General features: G+C 39.9%; 1 protein-coding gene across 1 annotated transcript in view; it reads left to right on the top strand.

Moving 5' to 3' along the window:
- CDC123 (cell division cycle 123) overlaps nucleotides 1-27,594 on the top strand; it is a 39,219-nt gene extending 11,625 nt beyond the window's left edge. The window contains exons 7-13 of the mRNA XM_063323622.1: nucleotides 4,840-4,888; nucleotides 6,552-6,627; nucleotides 9,620-9,742; nucleotides 13,805-13,833; nucleotides 19,327-19,455; nucleotides 22,205-22,342; nucleotides 23,028-27,594. Of these exons, the coding sequence (XP_063179692.1) occupies nucleotides 4,840-4,888; nucleotides 6,552-6,627; nucleotides 9,620-9,742; nucleotides 13,805-13,833; nucleotides 19,327-19,455; nucleotides 22,205-22,342; nucleotides 23,028-23,054 (571 nt within the window). The 3' untranslated portion in view covers nucleotides 23,055-27,594. The remainder of the gene's footprint in view (nucleotides 1-4,839; nucleotides 4,889-6,551; nucleotides 6,628-9,619; nucleotides 9,743-13,804; nucleotides 13,834-19,326; nucleotides 19,456-22,204; nucleotides 22,343-23,027) is intronic.
- Nucleotides 27,595-27,800: the final 206 nt, after the last annotated feature.

The raw sequence follows: 27,800 nt of genomic DNA, 5'->3' as shown, positions 1-27,800 counted from the left end.
AGTGCTGAACAAATGAAAATTGGATATGTAACACATCCAAATCCCTTGGAATGGCTACTTGGAGGATAAATGCACTATATTTCTGCGTCTTTCATTAATACTCAGCATGGTCTAAAAGCTTCTTGCCTCATGTAGGTAACAGCTAAAATGTTGTATGCCCTTGTTTTTTTGGTGTGTTTTGTTTTCTCTTCAATTGTATTAACTTAAAAGTCCACTTTATGGGTCATAATATGGAAAAGACTTTCCAATGGCAATGTGAAGATCTGTTTCTTAATGCAGCTTTACCAGTGATGTGGGACTTAGGGCAAACCACTTTCTTTACCTCTTCCTTCCTCTCCCATTTCCTGTCTGCTTATCTGGTATTGATCTATATGTTGTTCAGGTCAGGGAACTGCCCTTGCTGTAATTCTCAACTGTCTCAAGTTCCGAGAAAACTTCAGCTATGCAATACTTCAATACACACCATTAGAAAATATGGCCTTAATGCAAATACACTGAGCATGACTAGATAAGCTTTGACTATTTTAAATGTTTGGATTCTCTCATTATGTTGACATTTCGTTTGGTTGAGAAGTTCAGAATAATGAGTTCACTTTCCTCCTTGTTAATTTTGTATAAATTAACAAAGACTTCAGAGCGATGCACTTGTTAATGTAGTCAATGTTGTTTCTGCTTCAAAGTAAGCATTGCATTTTACTCAGCTGGGTTCACAAAAAAACTTGTGGGTGGTGTGATCCTTAACTTTTCAGGTTTTTAGGCTTTCAGAAACTTAGTGTTGTGGATAGGTGACAAAAAAAATATTCCTTTCTAATTGGGATTTCTGTTAAGTGATTGAAACTCTTCTTTTGAACAAAAATCCTTTTAAAGCCTTATTGAGTGTATCAGTTTAGAACAGTTTGCTCCCTTATGGTTAGAATGTGTGGACTATGTTTTGTTAAGACATGACTGCCCACCTTGAGACTGGTGTCAATACTAGCAATGGTTCTGATGATATGATAATGCACTTTCTATTACAAGATAAGCTTGTTGTTACATCATGCTTGTTAATAAACCTTGGAAATTTCGTCAGACTTTGGAGATTGTTCCTATTCTGCAGGGCAATACTGGATATTTTAAATCTGCGTATACTACTGTTGGGATTTTGAATGCTGAAGTGTTCTTATTTTTCCAGTTGTTTAATAATCACAACCATAGCGGTGAAATAAGAAGTCATGTGAAGTTCAATGTGTTGGAAAGCAACATAATACAGGGAACATCTTTTGCAGGGATTGCCCTTATATATAGGGGCAGTAAGAGTCGTGCAGGAACGTCCGTTTTCTGATGTGCACTTAAGTGTTGTGTTGTAAATTGGCTTCTGGTATTTTATTGGACCAGCTGGTGCTATGGACCTGTTACTTCCAGAAGTTAATTCCTGAAAACTTTTTGAGAAGGTGGTTAGACAGGTGAAGTAAAGAGTCTAAAAGTAGCCACTTGACCCTGCCTAAGCCCAGGAAACAGAGTGAAGGGACCATCTGTGCCACGTTCAGTAGGTAAGAAATATCTACTAGGTTAATGGCACAGGTGAAACAACTCCCACTGGGCCAAGGAAAAGTTTCATAACGTATTAATATGCAAAATACAAAGGAACATGAGGGGAGATGCGTTTTGTTTTATTTAGGTTTTTATAAGAGGGCTTGGTTAAAATGTAAGTGCCTCTTTCCAAGAACAGTTGAGAAAACCTGCTCTTGAATGAGGCTTAGTCCATCAGGCTCGTAAGCGCATTGTTAACTTGAAAATCTAGCAGATGTTTCAGTCCTTTTTGTGTTTAAGATAGCATTCTGACTGCATTTTTGATACCAGACTTAATAGTTCTAAATAGTGAATTACAAATTGTAAAGAAATTATAAATTTTTTTCTGAGATGTGGAGGAATAACAGCCTGTGTTCTCGTAACAGAATGTAGGAGGCAGTGTTGGCTCATAAAGATGTGACTTGGCACTCGGGATACCTTTTTGCAAGAACGGTAGCTGTTGGATTAGGCTTTAGGGTAACCTATTTTGAGGTGGTTCCACAGGAGAGGATGTGGAAAATGAGGCCTTTGTTGTGTTTTTGTTTTTTTTTTTTTTTTTTTTCCTTGAGGTTTTACTTGCATCCCGTTTTTCCTAGCAATTTACAGCGTAGTACATGATCCTCTTTTGAATGGTGCATGAATTTCCTATTTCTTTTAGTCCTCAGTGTTCCAGCAAGGTTCAGTATTCAAGAAATAAAGATGCAGTTCAAAGGTCGTTAGAAGTTTCCCCTTGATTTTTTTTTTAATTAAGGTTTTAAAATAAACTAAGAAATTACAGCAGGGGAACTGTTAGGTACAGAATAACTTTTACAATTCTTATTATATTCATAATAGTTTATTATCCACAGAATAATCTTAGTGATTTGCAAATGAGTTCATGGCTCTCTTAACAGGATAAGTAGTGGAGGTCTTACAAACCTTCTTAAATTGCTTTTCTCGGTGTTGAAATCTGAACCACAGGATGGCTTCACGTAGTGTGTCTTGTCGCCAAGTATATGCATTAGGAGATTAATGTGTAGCTGCTACATATAAAGAGACCTTGATCCTTCTGTTCTTGACGTCTAAGTGTAAAACTGTAGACAAGCTGACCACAGCACAAGGCCTATAAGCAGTAGAGTTTATTTCCTTCACCCTTCGTAGTATTCAAAATTACAGTTTTCAGAGGTTTCAGAAAAGAGAGTCCAGTTCTCTATCATTTTTGGGTTCCTGAAGTCTTTCTGATTGTTCTTTCAGGTACCTCCAAACTTGAATAGGATGCGCGTTAAAGAAACCCTGCATAGCCTTCTGCCTCTGATGATCAAAAGGCCATATGTAATAGACTAATTCAGCTGGGTCAGAAAAATGAGTGCTACAATAAGTTGGTAAAAAATATAGAATTACAACTACCTCAAGTTGCCCAAAATTCCACCCCCCCAAAGGGGTGGTAGTAATGTCCTTTTGTTGACAAAAGCTCATGACACTGTTTAGAAGGAAAATGAGACTACAAAAACCTGAGTTTATTTTGTCTTTTTCTCTGCGTTCTCCCATTTTTTCCTCATTTGTACTCAGTCTTGTGTCATTAAGGCTCAAGGAAAAATAGCATTACTGCGTCTTGCAGTATTTTTGTCTATATTCATCATTTTGCCTGTTTGCTTGATTTGGCAGCAATACCTCAGCAGTCTGTGTGGCTTGGGATGGCACCCAGGGATTTCATTTTCTGACTTACAAAGAAAGACAAAGTATCTTTTCCCACATAGCTCTCACCCAGAATATTTGAGGGTTGAGCAGGGGACAATTGTGATTGTTCATAAGGCAGTTTTTTGACTGCTGTAAAAGACTGTGTGTTATTGAAATGAAGCAGATTGCAGGTACCCCGATCTCAGATACGGAAGTCTGTGAGAGGTGATACAGGTCGTAGAGTGCAGACTGTAAAACGCCATGTGCTGGACTTCAGCTGCTTTTTTATGTATCGTTTATGATTGTGAGGGGGGGGATATTTTCTTGAGCATGGTAGGCGTGTATGCTGGTAAGGGAGGAATTTTGAGTCCAACAAAACTGCAACCCCTCATGAGTTTGTTTCTATTGCCTTGACAGATCTTAAATTGTGGGGAGTATAAACTGTAGTTGAAGGATGTTATCTGTTTACGTAGGCTTACAGATATATATGATCTGTTTGATTACAGTACATTTGGAAAGCATGCCTGCTATCGCCCTTCTTTTGCTGCATGTAGTGGATATTCAAGCCTAAACTAAACCGTGTGAAATTTATTTCTGCTGGCTGCATACTGAATGAACTCTTACAATAGCTCTTCGCCTCAAACCGAAGGCTGGGCAGCCACATCTTACAAACGCAATGCTTATATTGGAGATGTTAGACTTCTGGATTGCTTAACTAAGTTCAGTGCCAAAGGGAGATAATATAAATGTTGCCATTTAAGACTATTGCTCAGCAGTGACCCTTTATACAGTTCTGTGCATCGAAAGAGTTTGTTGCCAATAAGGTCAGGGAGTACACTTGGAAGGAAAATGCATGTTCTTTTGCTAATTCCCTTTGAAAGTTACAGGATTTACTGCAAGGTTTGCTGTAAAATGACAAAAACGTACATAGAAGTTGTCTTGGGTATAACTGCCTCCATTCTTGATAGTTCCGGAGAGGTGGCACGCAGTCAGCTACTCATAAGGGACAAAACCTTGACATCTGCTTGCAGTTTTGGGAATAGTTTTGTTTATTCCCACTCTCAAGAGATTTGTAAGAGTATTTCTTAAGACTCTTAATTTAGAAAGATACCATGCTGTGGAATCAGAAGTGCTGAGTGACGCTGGTTTGCATCCTTTATGCATGGAAATGAACTGCTGTAAGGCATGATGATGTGTCTCTGTTGTGTGGTTTAGGAAGTTAAACATTAAAAGTACTAGGGAAAACATGCTGCAATGAAACTAGATTAGATTGCTCAAGTTTATCTGTTTTTCTTTTTATTTTGAGAATCCAGTTATGCCAATGTAACAATAAAGAGGAAAGGAGCAGCACAGTTGATTCAAACAAAAAAACATCAACAATGAATAAACACATTTTAGCCACATCCCTGTCCAAACATGCTTCCAAGTTACACTAGATGAAAAGAGGAGATTTTTTTCCTCTTTTTCACCCTGATAGTTGTCAAAAGGAGGTTTGTTACTGATGTATTGAATTGTACATGTTGGAGATAATTTAACAGTAGCTTTTGTGATTCACAGTTTGGGGTTATTTTTCTCACTAAGGTTAAAATCCTATATGTAAAAGCAGATTTTGATGCCTGTGCCTTACTTTTCCAGATTTATTCACTGTGCTGATGATTCCCCTGATCCTTCCTTGAACTATGAGGTAAGGCTCTTTGCATGATTTCTAGGTAATTTAAATGAATTGCTCACAGGCTGGCTGCCATTTGTGCTTGGGTGTGTGCCCATAACATTTGTTTTGTTTGTTTTAATTGTGTTGCTTGGGCAGTGTGGGGAAGCCTGGTTAAGCACTACAGGCCATAAGGAGTTCATTTAATTACACATCAGAGATGAGCTCAAGTTCAGACTTCTGAAGCTTCCTTGCAGTTTCCTCTCGTACCTGTCAGGTTTTGACAGGAAGGACAAGTTCAATAGCTGAAAGTCGTATATTCTTGATAGTATGCTGCTTGTGAATATCACAACTGGGGTTACTAAGAGAGAAGATGGGGACATCCTGAACTGAAGCGGTCTATCGTGTCTTGTTTCATGTGCTCATTACCAGATTAAAATGTTAAGTTAGCAACGTAGCTGTTAACAAGGCTTTAAACTGTTCATGTGGTGCTATCACTTTTATGGTAGTATCTAGTCATGTCTCTAATAATAATTTTTATGTAAATATAGCATTTGTCATCATCCTGGGGATTGAAAGGCCTTTAGAGAAATGAATGAAACCCACTTTTTTTTTTTTTAAAGTGCTATCTTAATGTGCTTTAAAAATACAGGACGTCTGAAAGTTGAAACAAAGACTTTCATGTTTACGCTGTAGTTAGGAATGTCACCTTTGATTACTGAGGTTTTTCTGCTGCGGTTGATAGGTGTTGGGAGTTTCCAGTACCCATGAGCAGTAATTGAAGCCCTCAAAATAATGGATCCATCTGAATACTTCAGCTTAGGAAATGCAGAAACTTGAGAAAAAGCCAGAGATATGCTTTAATTGCCAGGCAGCCTGTCCTATTGACTATAATAGTTTGGTTACTATTTCTATCTGGTGTCCTTATTTTAACTGCTTTGCTCTTTCAAAAGCGTCACAAAATTCTGCTTGGGTGTATACCAGAATAGAGGTTGATTTGGTTAAATTTAATTCTGCTCATCAGCTCTTTTGACTAGGAGGGAGCAACTTTCTGCCAATTCCATGACAGATTTGTTGTGTTGTACAGCAGGAGTTTTGTTTTTTCCATGCTCTATCATTAGTGTAACTTTGAAGTTGTTTCCTAAATCATTTCAGTTATAAATGCCGTACAAAGTGGAAGAACATAAGATAATTAAGGTGGGAAGGGGCCTTAGGAGGTCTCTAGTCCATTCTCATGCTCAAAGCTGGGTAAGCAATGAGATCAAATCAGGTTACTTGACGTTTTATCAAATCTGATCTGAAGACCTCAAAGGATGGAGGCTGTGCAACCTCTGTGAGGGAGCTGTTCCAATGCTTGACAGTCCTCACTGTGAAGAAGTTTCTTATGTCCAGTCTGAACCTTTCTGCTTTAATCTAATTTGGACTAGATGGTCTTTAAAGGTGCCTTCTAACCAAAAGCATTTTGGGAGTCTGAAGTTAATATTAAGTCTTGTTGCTTTGAAGGATTTGCTAAGATGATTATGTGAACTGCAAGTTAAGAATGTTCTGTTTTCTGGTATCAGGAATAACTTCAAAGGTCATCTTACCATTAGATGACCTCCGGAGGGGTCATCACTTAGATCTAGAAGGTATACCTGCTGACAAAAAGTTACCTGTTACCTTTCTGAAACAATACTTTGTCACTTGTTTTCCTCTGTAGCTTGTTCTTCGCAAATGGTGTGAACTAATCCCTGGTGCAGAATTCAGATGCTTTGTCAAGGAAAACAAGCTTATCGGTAAGGGTTTTCTTAAAGATAAAGTTATTAGGTGAAGTTCTTAGGAGTTTCTGAATTTCTTAGGAGAATCTGAAGACAGTTCTTTCTTATTACACCTCACTTCTGGAATTAATGGTTTCTTCTTTATGTAATTTAAAATGTGGCATGCCACATTGCTGTTTCCACTGTATTTGAAAGCCTGACGACACAGCATGCTCAATATTACGGTGGGGGATATTCTTAATTCTAATTGCTAACTCAGAAACCTTACCCAAAGGCTGTTTTGTAAGTGACTCTCTTATATTCAGGAGCAAATGGCATTGTAGCCAGCTTGCAGGATGAATACAGAGGCGGTTGTGTATTATGCTGAGAAAACGTGACCACATGTGGATATTATATGCAGAAAGTTGGGGAGGTCAGAACATGTCCACGGGTGTATGAGGTGTCTGAGCTCATATTATATTCGGCGTAGCTGAGTCAGAAAACCTGTCGATCTGTTACTCTGGTTCAAAAAGCTAACCGTAAAATATTTCAAGCGGCACTGAACAGCTAGGGTATCCACGGCATGCAAAGAGCTGGTGGGTGCATCGGGAGACCTGTGACAGCTTGAGGACAGGCAGATTGTGCTAAAGCCTGTATTTTAGGCAGCTCTAGGGTAAATTTAGCTGAATTATACTCCTCTAGATGTATTGATTATTCTCTGCTGACTATAACGGGAGCTTAGACATCTAGTGCACACACAGGTGTTTGAATTGAGGGGTTTAATTTCAGGCTAAATACTATTCCGGAGTTTGAATTAGTTTTTGGTGTGGTCTACCATGGAATCTTTCAAGATGAACAGGAAATGTAAATAGCACAGGACTGATGCACATTTGTCCTTAGATTGAGTCATTCTGCCTAAACTCTTCTGACAAGGAAATGTTATAGCAGTGACGTAGCAAAGCTCTAATCCGGCCTTTATAGGTAGGAAGGTGATTTTTTTTTTTACTTTAAAATAAAACCAAGTTTGCTCATTTTGTCTTGTCTCATACCTACATATGCACAAGCACCAAGATGCATATATACAAGTGGTCTGCCCAGGATTCCTTGTGATGGTGTGGAAGTGAAGGGATATTAGCTGTCTAGTCCTCGTTGTTTCTCCTGGCCTCTTCTCAGCATGGTGACTGTGTTTGCTTTGTATGTGCCTTTTTGTACCTGTTAGGAGCTGTCAGCAATTTGTTTCTCTATCCTGGCCCACCTCTGTGAATCCTTAGCAACGTACTCGCTGTTCTCTGTTTCCTGGTCTGGGTGACCTGTGGAGCTCTACATGGTTTGGGGTGTGCTAATCTAGGTGCTGTCAACACGTAACATTCTCATAGCCCTTTTATTTGGCTGTTCCTTCTGGTGCTTCCACACTCATCTTCCCATTCTCTCTCCATTCATGCTGTTGCAGTTCTCTGTAACAAATTTATCTTGCTAATAGCAGAGATCCTCCGTTAAGCCGATGTTTTTTAATGGCTACTGACATAGCTTTTTGAACGGGGAAGAGCTGAATCCTGCCCTGTTACATGCTGCTGGAACACCATAACTACCAGAGCTATGCATCACTGTAATAACCCCTGAAACATTTTAACATAGGTGTATTATAAAATATATATATGTATAGCGATATTTACTTTCAAATACCTCAAAGTATTTGTATGCTGGCTAATTAAACACTCTGTACGTTTCATTACTAGGTTTTGAAACCTGGTAGATCTACCAATATGGGTGTTTTTAGCTAACGCTCCAGCTGCGTTTCTAAAGACGGTTCAAGATTTTTCACAATATGTTCCCATGCTGTTAGAATTAATAAGCCTGTCAGTCAAGCTAAAGAGTGGTATTGCACAGTGTAGTGAATGATTTTCCAGTTACGCATCTGCCTCCCCTGAGATGCCACCATCTCTTGGTTTATGTTTTTAGACCCGAGTTAAGCTTTGCAGTGGTATTAATAATTCAAAGTTCCACTGACATCATAAACTTTATATGAACTTTTTTAAAGAGCACATCTTTGGAGTTAGTTAGCATTGTCTTATAGTAAAACTTAGTCTCTGTGTTTTGTACATAGTTAAATCAGCAAACTGACATCATTGATACATCTTTCTTGGAGGATTCTGGCTTTTTCTTCCCCTAAATAGCATGAGTTACTCATTCTGCACGGATGGGGCAGGTCTTGATTTGACGCTTGTCCAGCAGGGTATTGCAGTGGCTTATGTTGACATATCCTGTATGAGAACTCCTGTCACTTAAGATGTGTGCAAGTGACATCCTGTTGATGTCAACTTAAACTATTGTCTTGTAGACAAGCAGATGTCTGAAATTGAGCTTGTGATGTAGCTGGAATAGTTTATCTAATGTCAGATATGCAAGACAGCCCTTGAGGGGGGCAAGTGGAAGAAATAAGGTACTAGACTGCGTGCCATCCCATTGATTTTAGAATTTAAGGTTTCAACTGTAGTGCCTTATCAAACAGGAACTCTTTATTCCACGCTTAAGAAGTCAGTTAAATGAGAATCTTTATGGTATGCTAAGATCTATCATCTTTGCTAATGTGCAAGCCTGGCCTCTACCCCTTTGATTTCATGGTTCCAAATTCTGGTCCCTACGTCTGATATGCAGAACAGAAAAGGTTTTTGACGAGAGTAACCAGGGGGAATAAAACTGAAAGGAAAAGGCAGGAACTGAAAGCTTAAATGCAGGTGAAAGTTCCTTCTGAAATTCACTTTGAAATAGTAAAAGGGCGTACATATAAAATGAGGTTCACAAAATGTAGGGCAGAACTGTTCAAGGAAAAAATTCCTAATGGAAGTGCTTAAAGTATTGGAGAATAAAGCCAAACGGTAAGTAATTCTTAACGGTTGAAACTTCTTAATGGTTGAAACTTGGGAGAACCCCACCTTCTGAAATAGAGATAAGATGCATGACTCTGATAACTGTGTTTTGTCTGGTTGGTTTTTTTGCGTGCCTCTTTATAATCAACTAAAACTATTCACAGGTATATCACAGAGGGACTACACTCAATATTATGATCATATCTCTAAGCAACATGAGGAGATCTGTAGATCAATACAGGAGTTTTTCGAGAAACACATACAGTATAAATTCTTGGATGAAGACTGTAAGTATCTTAAGAGTTCAATTAGCAAAGGGACCCTGGGGGAGGGAAGGAGGATGCGTATTAAGGTTTTTACTTATTGCACACACAGTTACAAAGACTTGAAAACAGAAATGAAGGGTTTGCCCCTTTGAAGTTCTTTTGCAGAGTGCTGGGAGGTTTGAAATTGAAAGGGCTTGCAGGGCAAACTTCACAGAAATGAGACCTGTCCTCCTGCCCCCTTGCTGTTGGCTGAGCCAGGCGCGTTTCCTCCACAGCGCACTGAGTTGCAGTGGGCTAAATGGAAAAGCGGGTACTTCTGTATAAATAATGGCATCCCCAGTATTTTAAATCTGTGGATATGCATCTCTCTCTTATAGCTATTGCTTTCACAGGGCTTGGCTCTTTTTAACTTGAGAGTCTTATAGATCTTGTGGCTAGAGGACAGATCAATGTAGTTTCTGAATGACTATAAAATTGGGAACAAAAAAAACCCTAAAGGAATAGGCTGTTTTCAGAAAAACACAACGAATGAGTGAGAGGTCCCTTCAGAAGGCATAATTAATTTTTTTTTGGAAGGCTTTTTCCCCTTATATTTGTTTTTCATTAAGAAAAATTCTAAAGCTGAAAAGTGAGGTAGAAAATACTTCACAAAAGGCATTCGGTAGGAAGAAAAATACTTCTTTATAAAGATGTTGTGAGGTGTTTACTGCTAAATTATTGATGTATTCCTTGAAGAAAGGATTTGTAAGTTTCTTTTCAAGAAGTTATAATAATTTCTGTTAGAGTATTGATGCACAGCAGTTTAGCCGCTGAAACTTTTGATTAGAGGCCATGGTATTTGATACACTTAAGCAGATCAAATAAATTGTCTTCTTTAAATGTGGAGTCCTTTGCAAAGCTCATCGGAAATAATTTCATGACACGGTTTAGTGAGAGTTGAATAGCATTCTGTTGTGGTGGGTGATCAGGAGTGGTGGAAAATATGATGAAGAAATTTAAATTGGGTTTGGCGTGGGCCCAACCTCAGTTTAGTAAAATACATAAACACAAGAATTTTCTGACAGTTGCAGTGTATATAAAGCTTTGAATACTCAATCTTTAGGTAAGTTTTGAACATAGTTAATTATTTTGCTGAGACACTAGAGCAGTCAACCAGATCTGTCTTGTCTGACTCAGGGGAGACCTTACTGCTCTCTACAACTCCCTGAAAGGAGGCTGTAGGGAGTTGGGGGTCGGTCTCTTCTCCCAGGTAACAAATGATAGGACAAGAGGAAGTGGCCTCAAGTTGCTCCAGGGGAGGGTTAGAGTGGATATTAGGGAAAATTTCTTCACTGGAAGGGTTGTCAAGCGTTGGGACAGGCTGCCCAGGGAAGTGGTTGAGTCGCCATCCCTGGAGATACTTAAAAGACGTGTAGATGTGGTGCTGAGGGACATGGTTTAGCGGTGGACTTGGCAGTGCTAGGTTACCTGTTGGACTCTATGATCTTAAAGGTCTTTTCTGACTTAAACGATTCTATGATTCTGTGAGTTGCTAAAAAGATACCTTATAATGTCAGTCTGTCTTATATTAAATTTCTTAATAATTTGACTCTGCAGGGCTTCTTTATTTCAGTCCAGAGAAGTTTCCAAGGACCACTCCTTGGAGAAGACTAGTAGTCTGGAAATGAGTACATGAATTTAATAGGTCCATAGCCCTAATGTTTTGAAGTAAGATCAGTCATATAGATCTGACATTCTGATTACTGTCTTTTAATTTTCCTCTGTGTTCCAAAGTAATTTTAGCTGGTATGTAATCAACTGATAGATAAGAATTCAGGGCACTATTTTTGGAAATTGATGCCTAGATTTAGGCTCTGAAACTGCTGTCTGGTGAACTGAAAGGTCTGAAGTGTCATCTTATGTAAAGGACACAAAACTATGCCAACTGAGTTACCTTCTGGGAAAAGGAGGTTTCAGGGTGACCTTCTAGGATGAAGGTTTGTTAACCTTTTTTTCTTAGGTACTAAATGCTAGTGACCTGTCCTTCTGCAGAGAAATGCCATGCAGAAAGTGTTTTCTGGTTTTTGGGTTTGGTTTTTGTTTGTTCTTTGTTTTGTTTTTTTTTTTTTACCACCCTTCATTCATTCTCCAGCGTATCCCTTGATCCACTGCCTGGTAGCATATGTGTTGTTAACAGTAAAAATCTGGGTTTGCTTGTTTGTTTGCTTTAAAAAGAAAGGTATTATAGCTCTTTTTCCTGACTTCTTGTTTTGTTGGGGATTTTGATGCTGTTTGCTCTGCTTTTTCCAGTTGGTCTGGTAGCATCTCCAGATGGAAGAGTTGAGTCAGAGCAGCTGAAGCATTGCAGAGTCAGAGCAGTAGGATAACAGATGGGTGAATGCTTTATAAATACTTCTAAATGATGGTAGAACGTTCTAAATACCTTTCATAAGAGCCCAGTAAGAACAGTGTACTGGAGGTATTGATACTGTAGAGTTGAGCCTTGGCTTGCCCTCCATTTTAAGCAATTGCTGATAAAGTTTTATTACAGTCTCGCTGGCACACGACACTCCTGCTTTGAGGTGGTCCCTAAGAAGAGGGAACATTCAGGTTTTCTTGTGTGTTCAGTGTCAGTGAGTGTCCCAAACTAGTCACCAACGTGCAGTCAGTCTTAATGGGGATGTAAATTCTGCTAAATGGCATTAGCTTCAATGATTGCTATAGGCTTGTTTTAAGCTGACAGGTGTCATTTTATAATAAAGCTCAGATGCAAGTTTTCCATTAATGAAATATGACTCATGACAGTACACGATACAGGCAACAAGTTCAATTGAACAGCTGGAGAAGAAAGTCAGGGTTGCTGTGCTCCTCTTCACATTGATGACTTAGCCACCGAGGTCTTGTCTGCTCAAGAAAATCATAGCACTTAATTCTGGAGTGACATTTTAAATTGACGTAACTGAGGTTGTGCAAAAAGCTGTGTGGATTTTTAGCATATATGGTCAAAAACAGTTACGTGACTGGCTTTGGTGCTGTTGAGTTGTGGTTTGCCCTTAGCCCAGCCAACTTTGCATGAAATGTTAGATTAAGCTGCTGAGTAGCCTTACATGCGAGAAGGTGATCAATCAACATCCCTGTTACTGATGGGCAGCTTCCTGAGGAGTTCCTGAGGCTCAAGTGTTCTTCAGTCATATCCTGAGTTTAGTTTATCCCACATGTATTGAGAAATCTCTTAGCTGAAATATTCCCTTCCTTATTAGTGAAGGAAGTGACAATACAGCGTTTCTCTGAGGTTTTTCTAAATCTGGCTTTTCTTTTTCTTTCTTTCTGCTAAAGTGGTACAACTTCTGCATGTAGTCATGCCTGAATGCTTATCTGTTGATTTTCCTAGCTGAATAGAAAGACAAAGATTTGTTTAACCGTACAGAACAGAAGCTAATAGAAAGATGCATGTACAAAGATTCACGCTTGATTAAGTCAAGGGGAGGGACGACAATGAAGCAGGGCAGATTTACGTCAGACACTGAGTAGGCAAAGGGTCTGTTTAAAAGAGTTGTTGATCGTCAGTAGGTGTGCGGTGTCTGCCGTGGGTTACATTAAACATAGCCATTTCACTGCCACTTCCTCAGCGCACCCATCGACCCCTTTGTTCACACAACCTGTTTGTCTTGTTATGTGCTGAAGTCCTGATCTCCATCAAGCAGGAACTTTCTCTTATTAAATGTTTGTGCAAAGTGTAGCACAGTGGAGTCTTGCTCCTTCCTTGAAATTTCTCTGTTCTGCTGTAAAACAAACAGCAGTAATGTCGAAGATAAGCTGCTGTCTGGGCTAAGAGTTTATCAAATGTTCTTCACTGGGGGGAAAAATCAACAGAAGAAAACAGTATTAAATGGAAAAACCCAGCAGCCGATCTCTCAGTGCATTAACAGTAGTTCTTGAAATGTTTCAGCTCCCTCTTGGAAACGAATCTAATTCTGGCTTGCAGTTCTTTAGACATATTGACTTTACAGCTTGCTGTGTACACAAGTATCTATTCAGATTTAGACATCTTCTGTGAAATTATATATCTTTTAAGATTAACATATTTTTTTTTCTCCTTTTCAGTTGTTTTTGATGTTTACAGAGACAGCAGGGTAAGTGAACAATAGGTTGTATATAATTGTTTATTCTGTGGAAGCAAATAATAGCTTCATCTTCCTAGAAGTGGTCCTGGTAAAAAAACCCAAGAAACAAACAAAAAACACCCCATAAACAAAGCCCTACTTGGTGTTATCATTCTGTTTCCCAGGTCTTTTTCTATGTTAGACACTGTCTACAGTAGGAGAATAATAGGATTAGGGGTGTTTAAAAAAAAAAAAAAAAAAAAAAAGAAAGAAAAAAAAATCTGTGCCGGTGATGTAATTATTTAGTAAATATCTTCCCGAGAAGTAGTCTGTCTTAAAGCACATAACTTTGGCTTCAGCTGCAATTCTGTCAGTTCTATGAATCTACCGGAGGCAATTTAGTTTTCATTATGACGTGGAGAGTCTTTGCTGAAATAATTTAGAGTAGAACAGAACTGTTTCAGTTGGAAGGGACCTATAACAATCATCTAGTCCAGCTGCCTGACCAGTTCAGGGCTGACCAAAAATTAAAGTGTTGTCCAAATGCATCTTAAACACTGACAGGCCTGGGGTATTTTCTTTTAAGACAGGCACTTAATCAAGATCATGCAACGTTACTAAATTGTTTTAGCAAAGCACTACCTGTTGCTAAGGTTCCCTTTGCATAGTGCTTACTCCGAGTGCTTTTGAGGGAAATGTAGCTGAACAGTCAGCCAGAATAGCTGTGGTATTTAAAAAAAATAAGGCAGGGGTGATATTTTACTCACCACAAAAATATTTGGGGGTATTCTTACAAAAAATCGTTCCTTGGGCTTTCCCCGCCCCCCCGGATGTTTTTCCCTGTAGCATCTGAACTCATCAAAACTAATCATTAATATTTCTTCAGATTATCTGTGTGAGGTTGGAAAATGATAACTCCTACTTCATATGTGGAAGTCTAGAGTATGAAGGGATACGAAAGAGTATATGAATGTGGTGTTCCTAATTTGTGACAGATGGAAGCTAATTTTTTCTTTTCAAACTGCTCCAGCTGCGTGTGGTTCTGAGTGCTTGGCGGATCAGAACCCTGAACATCCAGATAGTGACAGAGTGGGGAGAAATGTCCTATCTGAACTTCAGGTGCCGGTATCAGAGTTAGTCACCTTGACCTCTCCATAGTGTCAATGGAGAGAAATAGGTCAGATGAATTGCACTTGAAAGGCACACATGTATTGTTTTAAAAGCAACCACAACCAAAAATGCATTATGTCGCCTTAGATCTCAAAACCTGATTTAGGAATCGCATTAGTGCATGAAAACTAAGTCTTTGTTTTAGCTTAATTTTTTTCCAAATCCTTAACCAGAAATGCAAAAAAAAAAAAGTCTATATACCTTTGCTATATACGAGTCTCAGTGTTTGATTAGCTTACAGTTACAGGACTGGAGAAAGTCTTTATTTGAGTTGGGAGTATTTGTAGTAAGTTCTGATTCTGACTTTGAATGTTGATAAAGTATTTTGTAATTCTGTAATGGTAAATCATGTCACAGTTTGCAAAACAGAAACTAAACAGGAATGTGTGTCACGTGGAAAACACTGTTGTACTGTTACTCAGCACAACTTTTAACCTAAAATCAGGCTACGGGCTAAAAACAGCCGTACCAAATGGTAATGAAAATTACCCATCCAGGTTCGGATCCTCAGCCTTGAGGATGCTGTCAGGCAAAATGAGGAGCAACACTCTTCAGCATTGAACTGGGTTCTGCCGTTGATGCTCTGCCTCACAGCTGAGGCATGAATTCGGATTGTTCAAGTAAAAGGTTTCAGCCTGTGTGATCTCAAATGAGCAGTGTTTCTCCTTCTGTCAAGATAAAATATATCTGTTCGTAGATATCTCTCGGTGCCTTCTACCCTCAGGTCTTGTAAACTGACAGATAGCCCTGTGTGTGTCAGATCCTCCTCCTTTCACACATACTTTTGTGGTTTGCAACTGTGTTATTCATCGCACCCTTTGTGTATGAGTTATAGGCAGCAAAAGTATATTGAGTGTTGCTGTGTGTGATTAATTTCCAGAGCCCGTGCTCCTCCTCAGGCTGGTTGCACGGCAACCTCACCTACAGAATGGGAGAAATGTCCAGTGTCTGCTTATTTTAAATTCTTTCAACTCTAAACATTCAGGAGAAGCTTGTTCTTTGATACGGTTGCGAATGACAGCAACGCCCTTCCCATGCTTACTTCAGTTACTTGAGAGACTGCACGGAGCAGACTGCCACAAGTCCTGCTCGGTGAGCTGGAGGGTGGCATAGAAGCAGCAGTGGCCTGGTTGAGGACAAGCTTTTATGTGTCTGCTTCTCCTGGTACACTCTTCACTGACCTTATCTGAGTGAGTGCCTGACTTTGCAGACAAGTCATCTTTTTAAGGAAGAAACACTGTCATACAGTCTTCCCAGGCTGGGTGATCTGCAAGTCCTAAAGAGGTTCTGTTGCAGGACTGGTAGCCTGTTTCCATTTGGATCCACTACCTTTTTTTTTTTGTTTTTTAGCTGCTAGCAGTTCACAATTGTTGTGCAACAGCTGACAAGCCTGAGAATCAGCTCTGCTGTTGCTCTTTGCGTATCTCCCAGGTGTTAACAACTTGTAACCATGTTCAAGGCAAGTCCCTGTGGTAAGACAAAGAAACGCAGTGAGTGGCTCCAAACCACGGCTGGCTCACAGCTGCTTTTGTTAACGTGCAAACTAGTACTTGTGTCTCTGCCTTGTGAGCATTGTCACTGGGCACGAAGGTGCAGCTGGAGTTTGGGAGATGTAACAGTTCAGTTTGCGTTTTATCTATCTCTTAGCTTCCTTTAAACAGTCTTTGTCATAGACGCTTCCTTTCAGCAGCACGTTGCTTAATGCTTTAGTAAAACAAAGCGTGAAGCTGACATGATATGGTAAATCTATTGGTTCCTGTTTTAGGATGAGAAAAAGAATCTTATGTAATGCAGGTTGGTTTTCTTTTCCCCCTCCAGTTATGCACAACTTTGCTTTCCTGGCTTGTGCGTTTCTGTGCTCTCATATGACAAAGATTACTAATACCAGAAGGTGGCAGATAAATAGCTTTACTATTGCTCTTTTGATACCCAGTGCAAGTCTGAAACTACATTTAAATCATGACATTGCATGTAAGACTTGAAAGAGTATTTAATCTCAAGAAAAGACAGTTCGGTCGCTGACCCAGAGTACACTCCCTTTAATGACCCCTGAAAAGCGATATTTAGTTTGTTGTGCCACTTTTCATCAATTTGCAGCTACCAAAGCTCGGTGCGGATTAAGGCCCTCTCAAGGAAACAGTTGGTGTTGTAGATGGCGAACTGCTGTCTGCAGGGAGGGAGAAATGCTGCTGGGTGCTCACAAAAAAGAGGTGTCGCTTTCAGTAGCCTCAAAACCAATTTTCAGTTTTTCACATTTCTTCTCTAGAGAAGCCATCTTGAGTTCCTATGAAAAGGCTGAGTTTCACATATTTGGGGTGAGGAGGAGTCTCTGTGAAAGCCTTTCATGGGGAAGTCCTTTGTTAAGTATAAGCGTTTCTGATGCAAGGAAAGATTCTCTGAACTGCTGAACAAACTTTGCCAGCCATTGCTTCTGTCTGGATTAAATTGGTTCATTAGCTTGTTTTTTCTAGTGTGATAGAATGAATCTAAAATTACAGATTCCTCTTCCTGCTGCCTTGGAGCTAACAAGATGTCCCCATTAGCAAAAGTAAAACATCACTTATAGTGAGAATTTGTGACTGCCTTTTGAAGAGGAACAGAGATAGAAAATGATAGCAGAGCTTGCCCGTGTCTGCTCTCTGCACCGATGCTGTCAATATTGATGCAGAGGTGTTGCAGCTTAGCCACAGAGATTTGTGCTTCTTCACCCTTCCAAAACAAGTAAGAAACCACTCAGGTCTGTGTCCCTGCAATTTGCAGTTTCTTTTGTAGCCGTTTGGTTTCAGTACTGCTGTTGCGGTGCATTGGCTTCTTGAAACGTGCTTTGCGAGAGCTGTTACCCCGTGGATCTGCCCTGAGAGAGACCTGTGAAAGCCTCTGTGCAACCACACGCTCACCAGGCGGGGTGCTGGCTCAGTTCCAGTTTAAAAGTATTATCACTGGTTTCATCTGTGCTGGGACTCCCCCCACCTGCACGAGTAACTGGCTGTGGATGATAACAGACCAGCCAGAGCATTTCTCTTCTCTAGTGTGCGCGTTTCCATGCGTTCCCTATTCTATAGTGCGTTAGTGCCTGTGGGGGGGTGGCTTGGGTAGTGTGGGTGGGAGAGGAAGTCTCCATGTTACTCTGCAACTGAAGGCTTCAAAAGCATCTTTGTAAGTTAGAAACCAGATGGCTGTAGTGTAAATCATTGAAGATATTTGCTGTTTGTATCAAGATAGGGAAGATCTTTTAAAGAAAGAAGATCCTTCAGGAATGAGGAGAAGAAAGATAAAGCAAAACAAGTTTTTAATAGCAATGCAGTCTTCAGGTTTGATTTCCAATTCCAGTTGATCTTCAATAAACACAATAAAACCTTTTAGTCCTGCTTATGTTACGGCAACCTTTTTGTTTCCATATTTATAGATATGATTTCTTCCAGATGTAATACTTGTTTTGCAAATTCTTACTAGCAGCTGTAGTCGTATTTCATTATCATTTGTTATAATGTTTTGTTTTATTAGAATAGATGACGCTTTCTTGGGTAAGAAAAGATGGCCCTGTGCTGTGGGGGGTTGTATCTTGAGATAACTCAATATCTTGAGATGTTTCTTGATGCCCTGCAGACATCTCTCTTACCTGTAATATGTCATGTTAGTCTCTCTGCTTTCATTTTTCAGTTGTAAAACAGGCATGCAGTTGCGCGTGTTACCAGAACTGCTTGGAACACAAATGTATTAAAGATGAGGCGGGAGAAACTAGACTTGACTACTAGTAATGGCTATATTAAAAATGCCTTTAAGTTATTCTTTATTTATCTATACACACACGTGCAGCACCTCTCAGCTTTCATGATCTCCCTAGCGTTTTGCAGACCCTGCTCTGTATTTTTGGAGTCCCTTCTGAGACGAAGGCAATTTCTGTAGACTGCTGAACGTACAGCAGTGCTGAGGTGGCTTTTGATGGAAAGCAAGATCCCTGTTTGGGTTGTGGTGGTGCCCCCTCCGTTCCTTGTTCATGCTGTCTGGGGATCTTGGAGGACCATGGGGATTAGGTAGAACTTCGGTGGTCTCATTTGAAAGCACCTTGCATGGGACTGAATTCAGCTTATTAGATCTGTCTGATCTTCTGTTTTGAAAAAAAAAAAAAAAAGAAATAAAATAAATTGATAAGTCATAGCTTGCTGTGTTTTAAACCCGTGTCTAAAGGATGTTAAAATGCTTTAAGTGCTTAAAACCGGGTGATTTTAATTTTGACATCTTTTTATCGGAAGATCAAGCATACTACAGGAATATATGTGTGTTTGGAGGTTTTTTTTCTTGTTTTGTTTTAATTCTGTGGCTTGTTTCAATTATTCTACTGTTCCATTGCAGGGTAAGATTTGGTTAATAGATTTTAACCCATTTGGTGAAGTAACAGACTCATTGCTCTTTACGTGGGAAGAACTGACCTCTGGGAAAAACTTGAAAGGAGACCAGAGTGAAGGGGAAGCAACAGACCAGGTACGGCCCCTGCCGTGAGGGAGGCTGGCTAACAGATCCAACAGGCGTTATGGCCTTTTTCTTTTGTCTTTTCCTTTCTTTCTTTGTTATAATCAAATTGTGCTGCACATCCCGTTGAAGTAAATGGATGTCCTTAACTACTGTCTATTGAGGTAGGTTCCACTTACAAATAGTTTACGTTTCAGGAGTTAATCTCAACAAGTATTGCATGCTGGTTTTAGATGCCTGCAAGGGAATTTCCAGTTCAAACAGCGCGAGCCCATATTGCAGCTTTGACCACATTGTGAAGAAGATGCCCTGAAACTTGCTTTTATAGATTTTTGATGTGCTCTTTTCAATTTCTTGTAAAATATCTTACTTTTCTATTTAATCACCTAAAATTCTGCTTTGTTCTGTCATACAGTTTCCCAGAGCTCCAGATTTATGTTTGGGGGGAGGCAAAAAGAAGCTTAACTTCTGTCTCTTCCTCATATCGAATACCCTCAGGGAAGCCTTGCCCTCTGGTTGAACTCCCTGGACTTGCGGAGCAGGGCTTTTCTATCCCTCTTCCAAGCTGCATTGCCTTCGTAAAAGCAAATAACTTCCCGTTAATACAGAGAGGGAGGAATAGTGTTCAGTTATTTGTACTCCAGCTTTTTTTTTCACTGCATGCTTGAGACCAAGTCCTCACATCTTAACGAGTCCTTGGACAGATGGATAGAAGATATAAAGTAGCGTGTTACTTGATCTAGGGAAACACTTAGTAGTTGTCTGAGGAGAGATGGCTAGTTAGATAGCGTGGGCTTTTCTTTATTTTCTAGCCGTGAAACTGCATTAGAGGTTACTGAAATGATGCGCTTTACTGCGCTGATTTTTAACATTTGAGCTTTGCTTTGGGTCTGTCACCATTTTCGTGACACACTGGAAGGGAAACACACCGCTCTGCAGGCTAACATTCATGCCGTTTTCTCTTAGTCTCACCGTGTAGCTATTGCTGTATGAAAATCCATTCAATGAATGTTCCTGCCAAAAGCTGTGTCTCCTTTATTAAAACACACTCCTGATTCTTGAACTGTCCGTGGGACACCTGGATTTTGTTCTGAGGATTTCTTTTGCTCAGTGCCAGATGCTTTACACAGCTTTCTCTGGTGTAATCCTGAATGAAAAGCAGACTGACTTGTCTTCATGCTTCAGCTTACATCTGATCACAGAGTCTGGTGTGAAGTTACTGAACTTCTGTCTTTAAAATGAAGCTGCTGGTTGCCATACAGTGGGCAATTATGTTGCGTGTCAGTGTGTTGAACTGAAAATTGAATCAAGTTACCCAAAACCTGTTGCTACAATTGAGTGTTTAGAGATATTTTTTTTGTATTTTATAGAGATATTTATTCCTTCAACGAGTAAATTAGTTGGAAAGCTTAGATCATAACTTCAGTAAGGTTATATTTGCAAACATGGGTTTGAACAAGGAATCTGTGAAGACAAGTTTAGGGATTCTATCATAATGATTATCATAGGATCATTGAATAGTTTGCGTTGGGGCATCTACTACCTCTCAGGCAGCCTGTACCAGTGTTTCACTGCCCTCATTGTAAATAATTTCTTCCTTATACCTAGTCTAAATCTACCCTCTTTTAGTTTAAAGCCGTTACCCCTTGTCCTGTCAAAACAGGCCCTGCTAAGAAGTCTGTCCCTGTCTTTCCTGTAGGCTCCCTTTAGGTACTGAAAGGCTGCAATAAGGTCTCCCTGGAGCCTTCTCCAGGCTGAGAAGAGAAGCTCAGCCTGTCCTCACAGCAGAGGTGCTCCAGCCCTCTGATCATCTTTGTGGCCTCCTCTGGACCTGCTCCAACAGGTCCATGTCTTTCCTGTGCTGAGGGCTCCAGAGCTGGATGCAGCACTGCAGGTGGGGTCTCACCAGAGTGGAGCAGAAGGACAGAATCACCTCCCTTGACTACTGCCTTCGGCCTGTTGGGGGGAGGATACAGGATCTCCTTGATCTTGGGTTCTTCCTGGTGGTTGTTCCCATTTCTGTCTCAGGGAGGGCAGAGCATGGTTCCACCAGTCTGTCTCTTTCTCGGACTTCCTGATGCTCCTTAACCTTTCTACTTCCTCCTGGAGCTCTGTCACCAGGCTAAGCAGAGCATCCACCTGGTCACACCTCACACAGCTCTTCTCACTGCTGCCGCCCGGTACCAGGGAAAGGCCCTGGCACTCCCTGCAGCCCAGACCTGGATGGCTGCATGGTTTTGTGGGAGCTCTGTCGGGGTTGCCACATCTTTTCTGCCAAGTGCAGAGGATGTGGCTTTCTGCTGGGTGGATACCATAGCTGTGCTCCTTCTGAAAGGGTGATGACCACCGATGTTGGGTTTTGGTGGTTTTTTTCCTTTAAAGTTTTCCTTTATCTGCATATTTATGTAGATACTATTGCCCAAAGTTCCTTATAGCTCCATTATGGCAGCACAGTTATGAGCGTATGTATAATAAATGCATTAATAATTGATACACTGTAGAAACTTTGAAGTGAGGGAATGACTGTCTGTATTTGACTGTTATTAACACTTCAACTTTCGCTCTTAAGTGGGCAGAGTTTTTTATAAGAAAACTGCAATTTTTAGAAGGCACGGGTTTAGTTGAATTAATGCCAAATAAACTTATTGGCAAAGTGCCTCGGACAACCTCACAGAGGAGTTCAAGAAACATTACTATTATTATTCACAAACATTATTATTCACAAACACTGTTCTTGTCTAATCCAATATCTTTTCCAAAGGACTACCCAGTTTTCCGTTGTACGAACAGTAAAGTTACTGTCCAGCCTAGTCCATACCTGAGTTACCGACTGCCGAAAGATTTTGTGGACCTTTCTACAGGAGAGGATGTTCACAAATTAATCGACTTTCTTAAACTGGTAAGAAGAAGTGGAAAAAAAAATTCTTTCATACTGATGTCACTTTTTTATCTTTAAGGGGAGCAATGCATGTAGTTTGACAAATCTTACTGAAGGACCTGACTGTTTTCTTTCTTATTTAAATGAAAATATAAATGTAGTCTACATGAAAAGTATTTTTTGAATTGCTGAAGCTCATGCTTTTAAGAACTTTTTTAAAAGTTAGAAGGTAAGCATATTAGGAAAAAACCTTAAACACCTGGTCCTTTTTCAATACAATTTTTTCGTTCCTTGGATAACAGTGACATGAATACTTGACATCTTTGTAAGCTATGGAAGGGAGGGCAGTTTGCCTTCATCTTGACCGCTGACTTCTGCCGCTGCCATCATGTTTTCTGGTTCTCGTATAGTCTGTTGGCTAATGTACAGGGCAAATCTTGTTCTTTACTGGAAATAAAATCCTATAGTTTTTATTTCGGGATAGTTTTTATTTATATATAGTTTTTATTTTGGGATGGGGGAGAGGGTTCATGTTGCTGTGGTCTATTTGCTGGAAATACTATCTCTTACCATTCAAAAAAAAGGCTTAGAAATGCAGTCCTTGTCTAATATCCGTTGTATCTGGAAACACTTGTCATGATTTATTAGTGCTCTTACTTCAGATAATTGTGTCCTAACATGATGAACTCTCCTGTTCCATTGACAGAAAAGAAATCAGCAAGACGATGACTGAGGTATCAAGAAGGATTACACTGAATTACAAGCAAGAAAAGTGGCAAAAGCTATATTTATCATAACTATTAAGCTATTGATGTAAAGAAAACCTGCTTTTTATAGTCAATGAAAGAACTGAAGAGCTGCTCGTCCTGTGTGTCTGTTGGTTTATGTAAAAGAGCAGAAAAGCTTTTTCAGGGAACCATGAAAGGTCAGGGTGAGTTCTCACTGGATTCCAGGTTAAACACAACTTTTCCATGGTGCGGGCAAGCAGCAATCCGAGTGCAACTGAACAGCCGCTTTCCCATCTCATAATGTGAAGACTGGTGCCATGGAAGTTCGCCATCGGACTCTTCCACGATAAATATGACAACGTGTAATGCTTGTGCCGTTAAAACATCAAGCATTCTCTGAATTTAGGCACAGTCTTTCTTAAAATATAGTATAGTCACAAGGAAAGAAAGGAATGTACATTTTTTCTCTGTAGTAACCTTTTAAAATTGTAAATTAACTTTGTTTTGGGGGCACTTCTCATCCTTCCTTTATGTAAAATAAGAAAAAAAAGTGGAGAAAGGTTTTTGGTTTTTTTTTTTTCTTTAAGAGGGCTAATACTTCATTTCAGAGAACAGCTATAGCTATAGTAGACTAATTAAGGTTTGAAAAATTTGCACTTCAGGAATCTGAAATTCTGAATGCATTTCAAGTAAAATAGTATTTTCACAGCAGCTGAAGCTATGAAATTTGTTAAACCTCACCAAATTTTATTTCACTTTCTTAGTAAAGCTTTCTTGAAACTTTTTTTTTTTTTACATCATTACATACCAGACATCAGATGTGGCTTTCATATAAATAGTTAAACATAACATCAACCGGTAATTTTATGTGTGGACTCGGTCTTGTTTCTTTTGTAGCACATCTCTGAGTTTCTTAAGAAAATGATTACTCTTTCAGCTCTTAAAATTCTGTATTCATTTAGTACTTCTTCATGTTCTTTGTATAAAAGGAAGCTTGACTAAATTTGGGGAAAGAGAAGCTCTTGTTATTGATTGCTGTTATTGTGGGGGGTGGGGGGGGCCAATTTCAGACAAAGAACCAACTAACTTGGATGTAGGCGTTTGCATGGCGTCAGTAATTCGTTAAGAGTGTGCACAATTCCTGTTGGAACGAAAGGACGTTTGGAGGTGCTCACAGCCCCTGGAAATTGGCTCCTATTTCGAACCAGTTATGTGATACTTTGTGTGTGTATAAAAGCTGTTCGTGTTTCTTTGCCTTGCTTTTGCTGGCAAATTGATATGGTGCTCAGTTACAATCTCTTCTTAAATGTTAAATCTGAGCTTAGATGTTAAATTATTACTTACTGTGTCTATTTAGCCTCAGTTCTGAATGAACACTTACTCTCGTTAAAGATTATGCAGATTAAGAATCCAGTTCTACTAAATACATTGATGAAACATCACAGATGACAGCTCCTGGCGTCTGAGACTACAGGATCTGCCCTACCTTTTTTGTCTGAAGCGGTGGAATCTCCTTCTTAGCTTTTTGTACACAAATTAAATGATCACTAGCCCAGGGCTGGGCTATACCTAGTCCTGCCATACTGCTGGACTTTGGATGAGTTTTTCTCACCCTTATCAGAGAGAATATTTGAATGTAAATGTCTCTAAATCACGTAGGAACTTCCAAAACATAAAAAGTCAACAAAGCTTTCCTTTTTCTTTTAAAGCTTCTAGCCATGGCTTAAACTATTGTGATGATCTAACCACACTTCCCCACTAACCACATAGATAACGCCCTGGAATTTCCAGCAGCTTCATTAAATGCTTCTGAACTACAGATTATTGTCTTTAAAAAATACCGAGTCTTGGTTTAAAGCCACAAGATAGTTTCCTGCGTCCTTTTTGTGGTCTTTGCTAGATAATTTACCATTATCACAGCTTTCTGTGCTGGATATTCACCGGCACATAGATGGTATCGGGACCAGTTTGATGGGACCCTATACACTCTAGGGTGTCCCTTTAGGGGAGTAGGCTGGAGCCCCGTAGCCTTTTAACAGTCCTTTACGCTGGCCCAGGTTGCCCAGAGAGGTGAGAGATGCCCCCTCCCTGCAAGCGTTCAAGGTCAGGTCGGACAGGGCTCTGAGCAACCTGATCTAATGCAAGATGGCCCTGCTCACTGCAGGGACGTTGGACTAGATGGCCTTTAAAGGTCTCTTCCAACCCAAACCATTCTATGACTTTATTATTTGTCCTGAAAAGGGTGTCACCAAGTGAACTGACTGTAATCAGTGCAGAGCCCTTAGACTTGCTGGCAGCTTTCATATGTTTGCAAGAGCTGCAGTCTTCTGTGGGTGCTCTGCACTTGTAGTTGAGCTCTTCTAGGACAGATTGCGGTGGAATCAGACACTGGCCAAGCACCTGGCTCCCTAAATGGCTTTGCTTGTTGCTAGCCTCTGCTGGCCTTTAGTTAAAGGACCTCCGTAGTAGCATGCCGTGCTGCTCCTGTCTCCTACCCAGCACCCTCTGTCACAGCCTACACCTCCATCCCCCATCAGTTTCACCAGCTCTTTAACATACTCAAAGAGTTGTCTTTATAGTCATATGCTAGTGATAGGGGAATTCAAAGTTTGTTTTTCTCCCCTATGATTTGCTAACAGATGAGCAATCTGAATTAATGGACTGCTCAGCCAAGCTATCAAACACTGATAACTAACTTTATTTCAGAGTTGCAGGAATTTAATGCCACTTACTCTGGGCTTAGTCTTAATGAAGACCATAAAAGGTAGCAGAGCAAAAATACTAGTTCAGGTTCTGATACAGAAAGAGTCCCCACTATAAAAATCTGTTCTACGTAATCAGATTCACAAAAATATCATATCCTTACAGTTTAAATACATATTTTATGTTTACTTTGCTGCTTTCTCCAACTTCAGGTTACCAGATGTTGATTTTTTTTTTTTGTCTGCTAGATTAAAGATTCCCCTTCAAAATGAATTTTCATGCCATATGACCTTTTGATCTGTGAGGATAATTAACAAACTTATTCCTCTTGGGAAGGTGAGGAAGCTAACGTTGATACATTAAAAATGCTTCAGATCAGTTTTAAACTGAATAGTATATGACTGTTTTAATTCTGTTTCAGGTCCTCATAAAATCAGTTTCTGCCTCTAGACATCATACAGAAATTTGAAGATACAAAATCCCAGTTGTTCAAGTCCTTATTCATGTGATTCAATCATATGATCACGACTTGCTGAGTAAGGGCTAACTATACACTATGTATTCTTAGTTATATGCTTAAAACATCATATAAAGGTACTTGTCACCTAGATAACAAACATGAGAGGTTTCGGAGGGATGCAGCATGCAGCATTATATGGATCATACGCTTGCCAGACTCTTAAGTCTGGCTGTGTCTGATGGCTGGAGTGTAGTGAGTGTAGTCCAAGCTCAGTTCTTGGACGGCAGCTCTGCCAGGAGCGCCAAAGAAGAGCCTTTGTTGTTTCCCAGCCAATGCTTGCGATATTTAATCTCCCAGATGCATACTGGAGGTCAGGATTCCAGTAACCCCGTAAGCAGTAGTTATTAACGTGTACTGGCTTAGTTTGGGATTTGGAATAATGCTCCTGTACTTCTGGGCTGCAGACTGACTCTTCTGTTTGTACTCCTTTGGCTCCTCTTTTTCCAGTGTTGTCTTGGTTTTTCTTGACTCACCGCTCTAACTTTTGGGCGGATGTTAAGAAAGAGATTTTCTGAGTGGTGCTCTATAATATCTGAAAAGAAACCCTAAAAGTACTGGAATGATAGCCGGCTCTGAGTCTCAGTAAAATGAACAGCACTTGTTGGATTTTTGTCACCGTGTATGGCTTGTAAAATCCTCGTAACTGCATCTGATGTTCTTAGCTAGGAATTTCACGTATCTCTTGTTGCTGATGTTCAGGATGCAGTGCTGGCCAGAAGAAAGGTACCCAGTGAGATGCTGTTCAGATGCCCGTTTAAGCAACATAGACTATTAGACTAAACTGTCATGGTTTCAGGCTTTCAAGAGAGCATTGCCAGATGAAAGGATTCCAAAATAAATCAGTGGAGACAGACCTGTGTAAAAATACCTCTGGTACCTGTGTGCACGAGTGAATTAGTTTAGCTTTCACAAACTGTCCCAAATCTGAAGTGTCAAGTAGCTGGAGAAGACCAGGGGGCGTCTGTCAGTGAGTATAAATGGGCGAACCAACCTGGCAACTGGTAAATAATTTCAACCTGAGAGGCCGAGGTTATACAATTCAGGTTATGTCTGGGTAGCAAATCTGTCACTTCAATAAATAATATTGAACTAAAATACCTACTTTTGGCTAAGAGAAGATGGGCCTTAAAGTGTAATACCGAGACAGACCATAGTGCTTTTGATTCATGATGGATATGGTAATGCTGGTATCTAGAGGCTTAATAAATCCATCTTAACAACAGAAGTTTGCCTGAATGTTGAATTAACACTGTCTTTATTTCTGTTTGAATTCGGTGACCACTGTAAAGAGAAATTCTCCAACTTGTGGTCATCCTGAAATTATATAGTACGAAAATAAGACTTGTTGCCGTAACTGGGCTATTTTGTGCAGACCTAGAGCTTTCTCAAAGGTACCGAGTCCTTAAGCAGTAATGCGTGATTATATATTTTTATAGTAATAAAGACATTGGCACTGTAGTAACAGTGGTTATTTGGGGGGGTGGAGGGGACCTGCTATATTTCTGTGTGGTAATGATTATAGCAATGT

Source organism: Chroicocephalus ridibundus, chromosome 1, assembly GCF_963924245.1.
Source record: "Chroicocephalus ridibundus chromosome 1, bChrRid1.1, whole genome shotgun sequence".
Lineage (NCBI taxonomy): Eukaryota > Metazoa > Chordata > Aves > Charadriiformes > Laridae > Chroicocephalus > Chroicocephalus ridibundus.
This window is presented reverse-complemented; position numbering and strand designations above follow the sequence as displayed.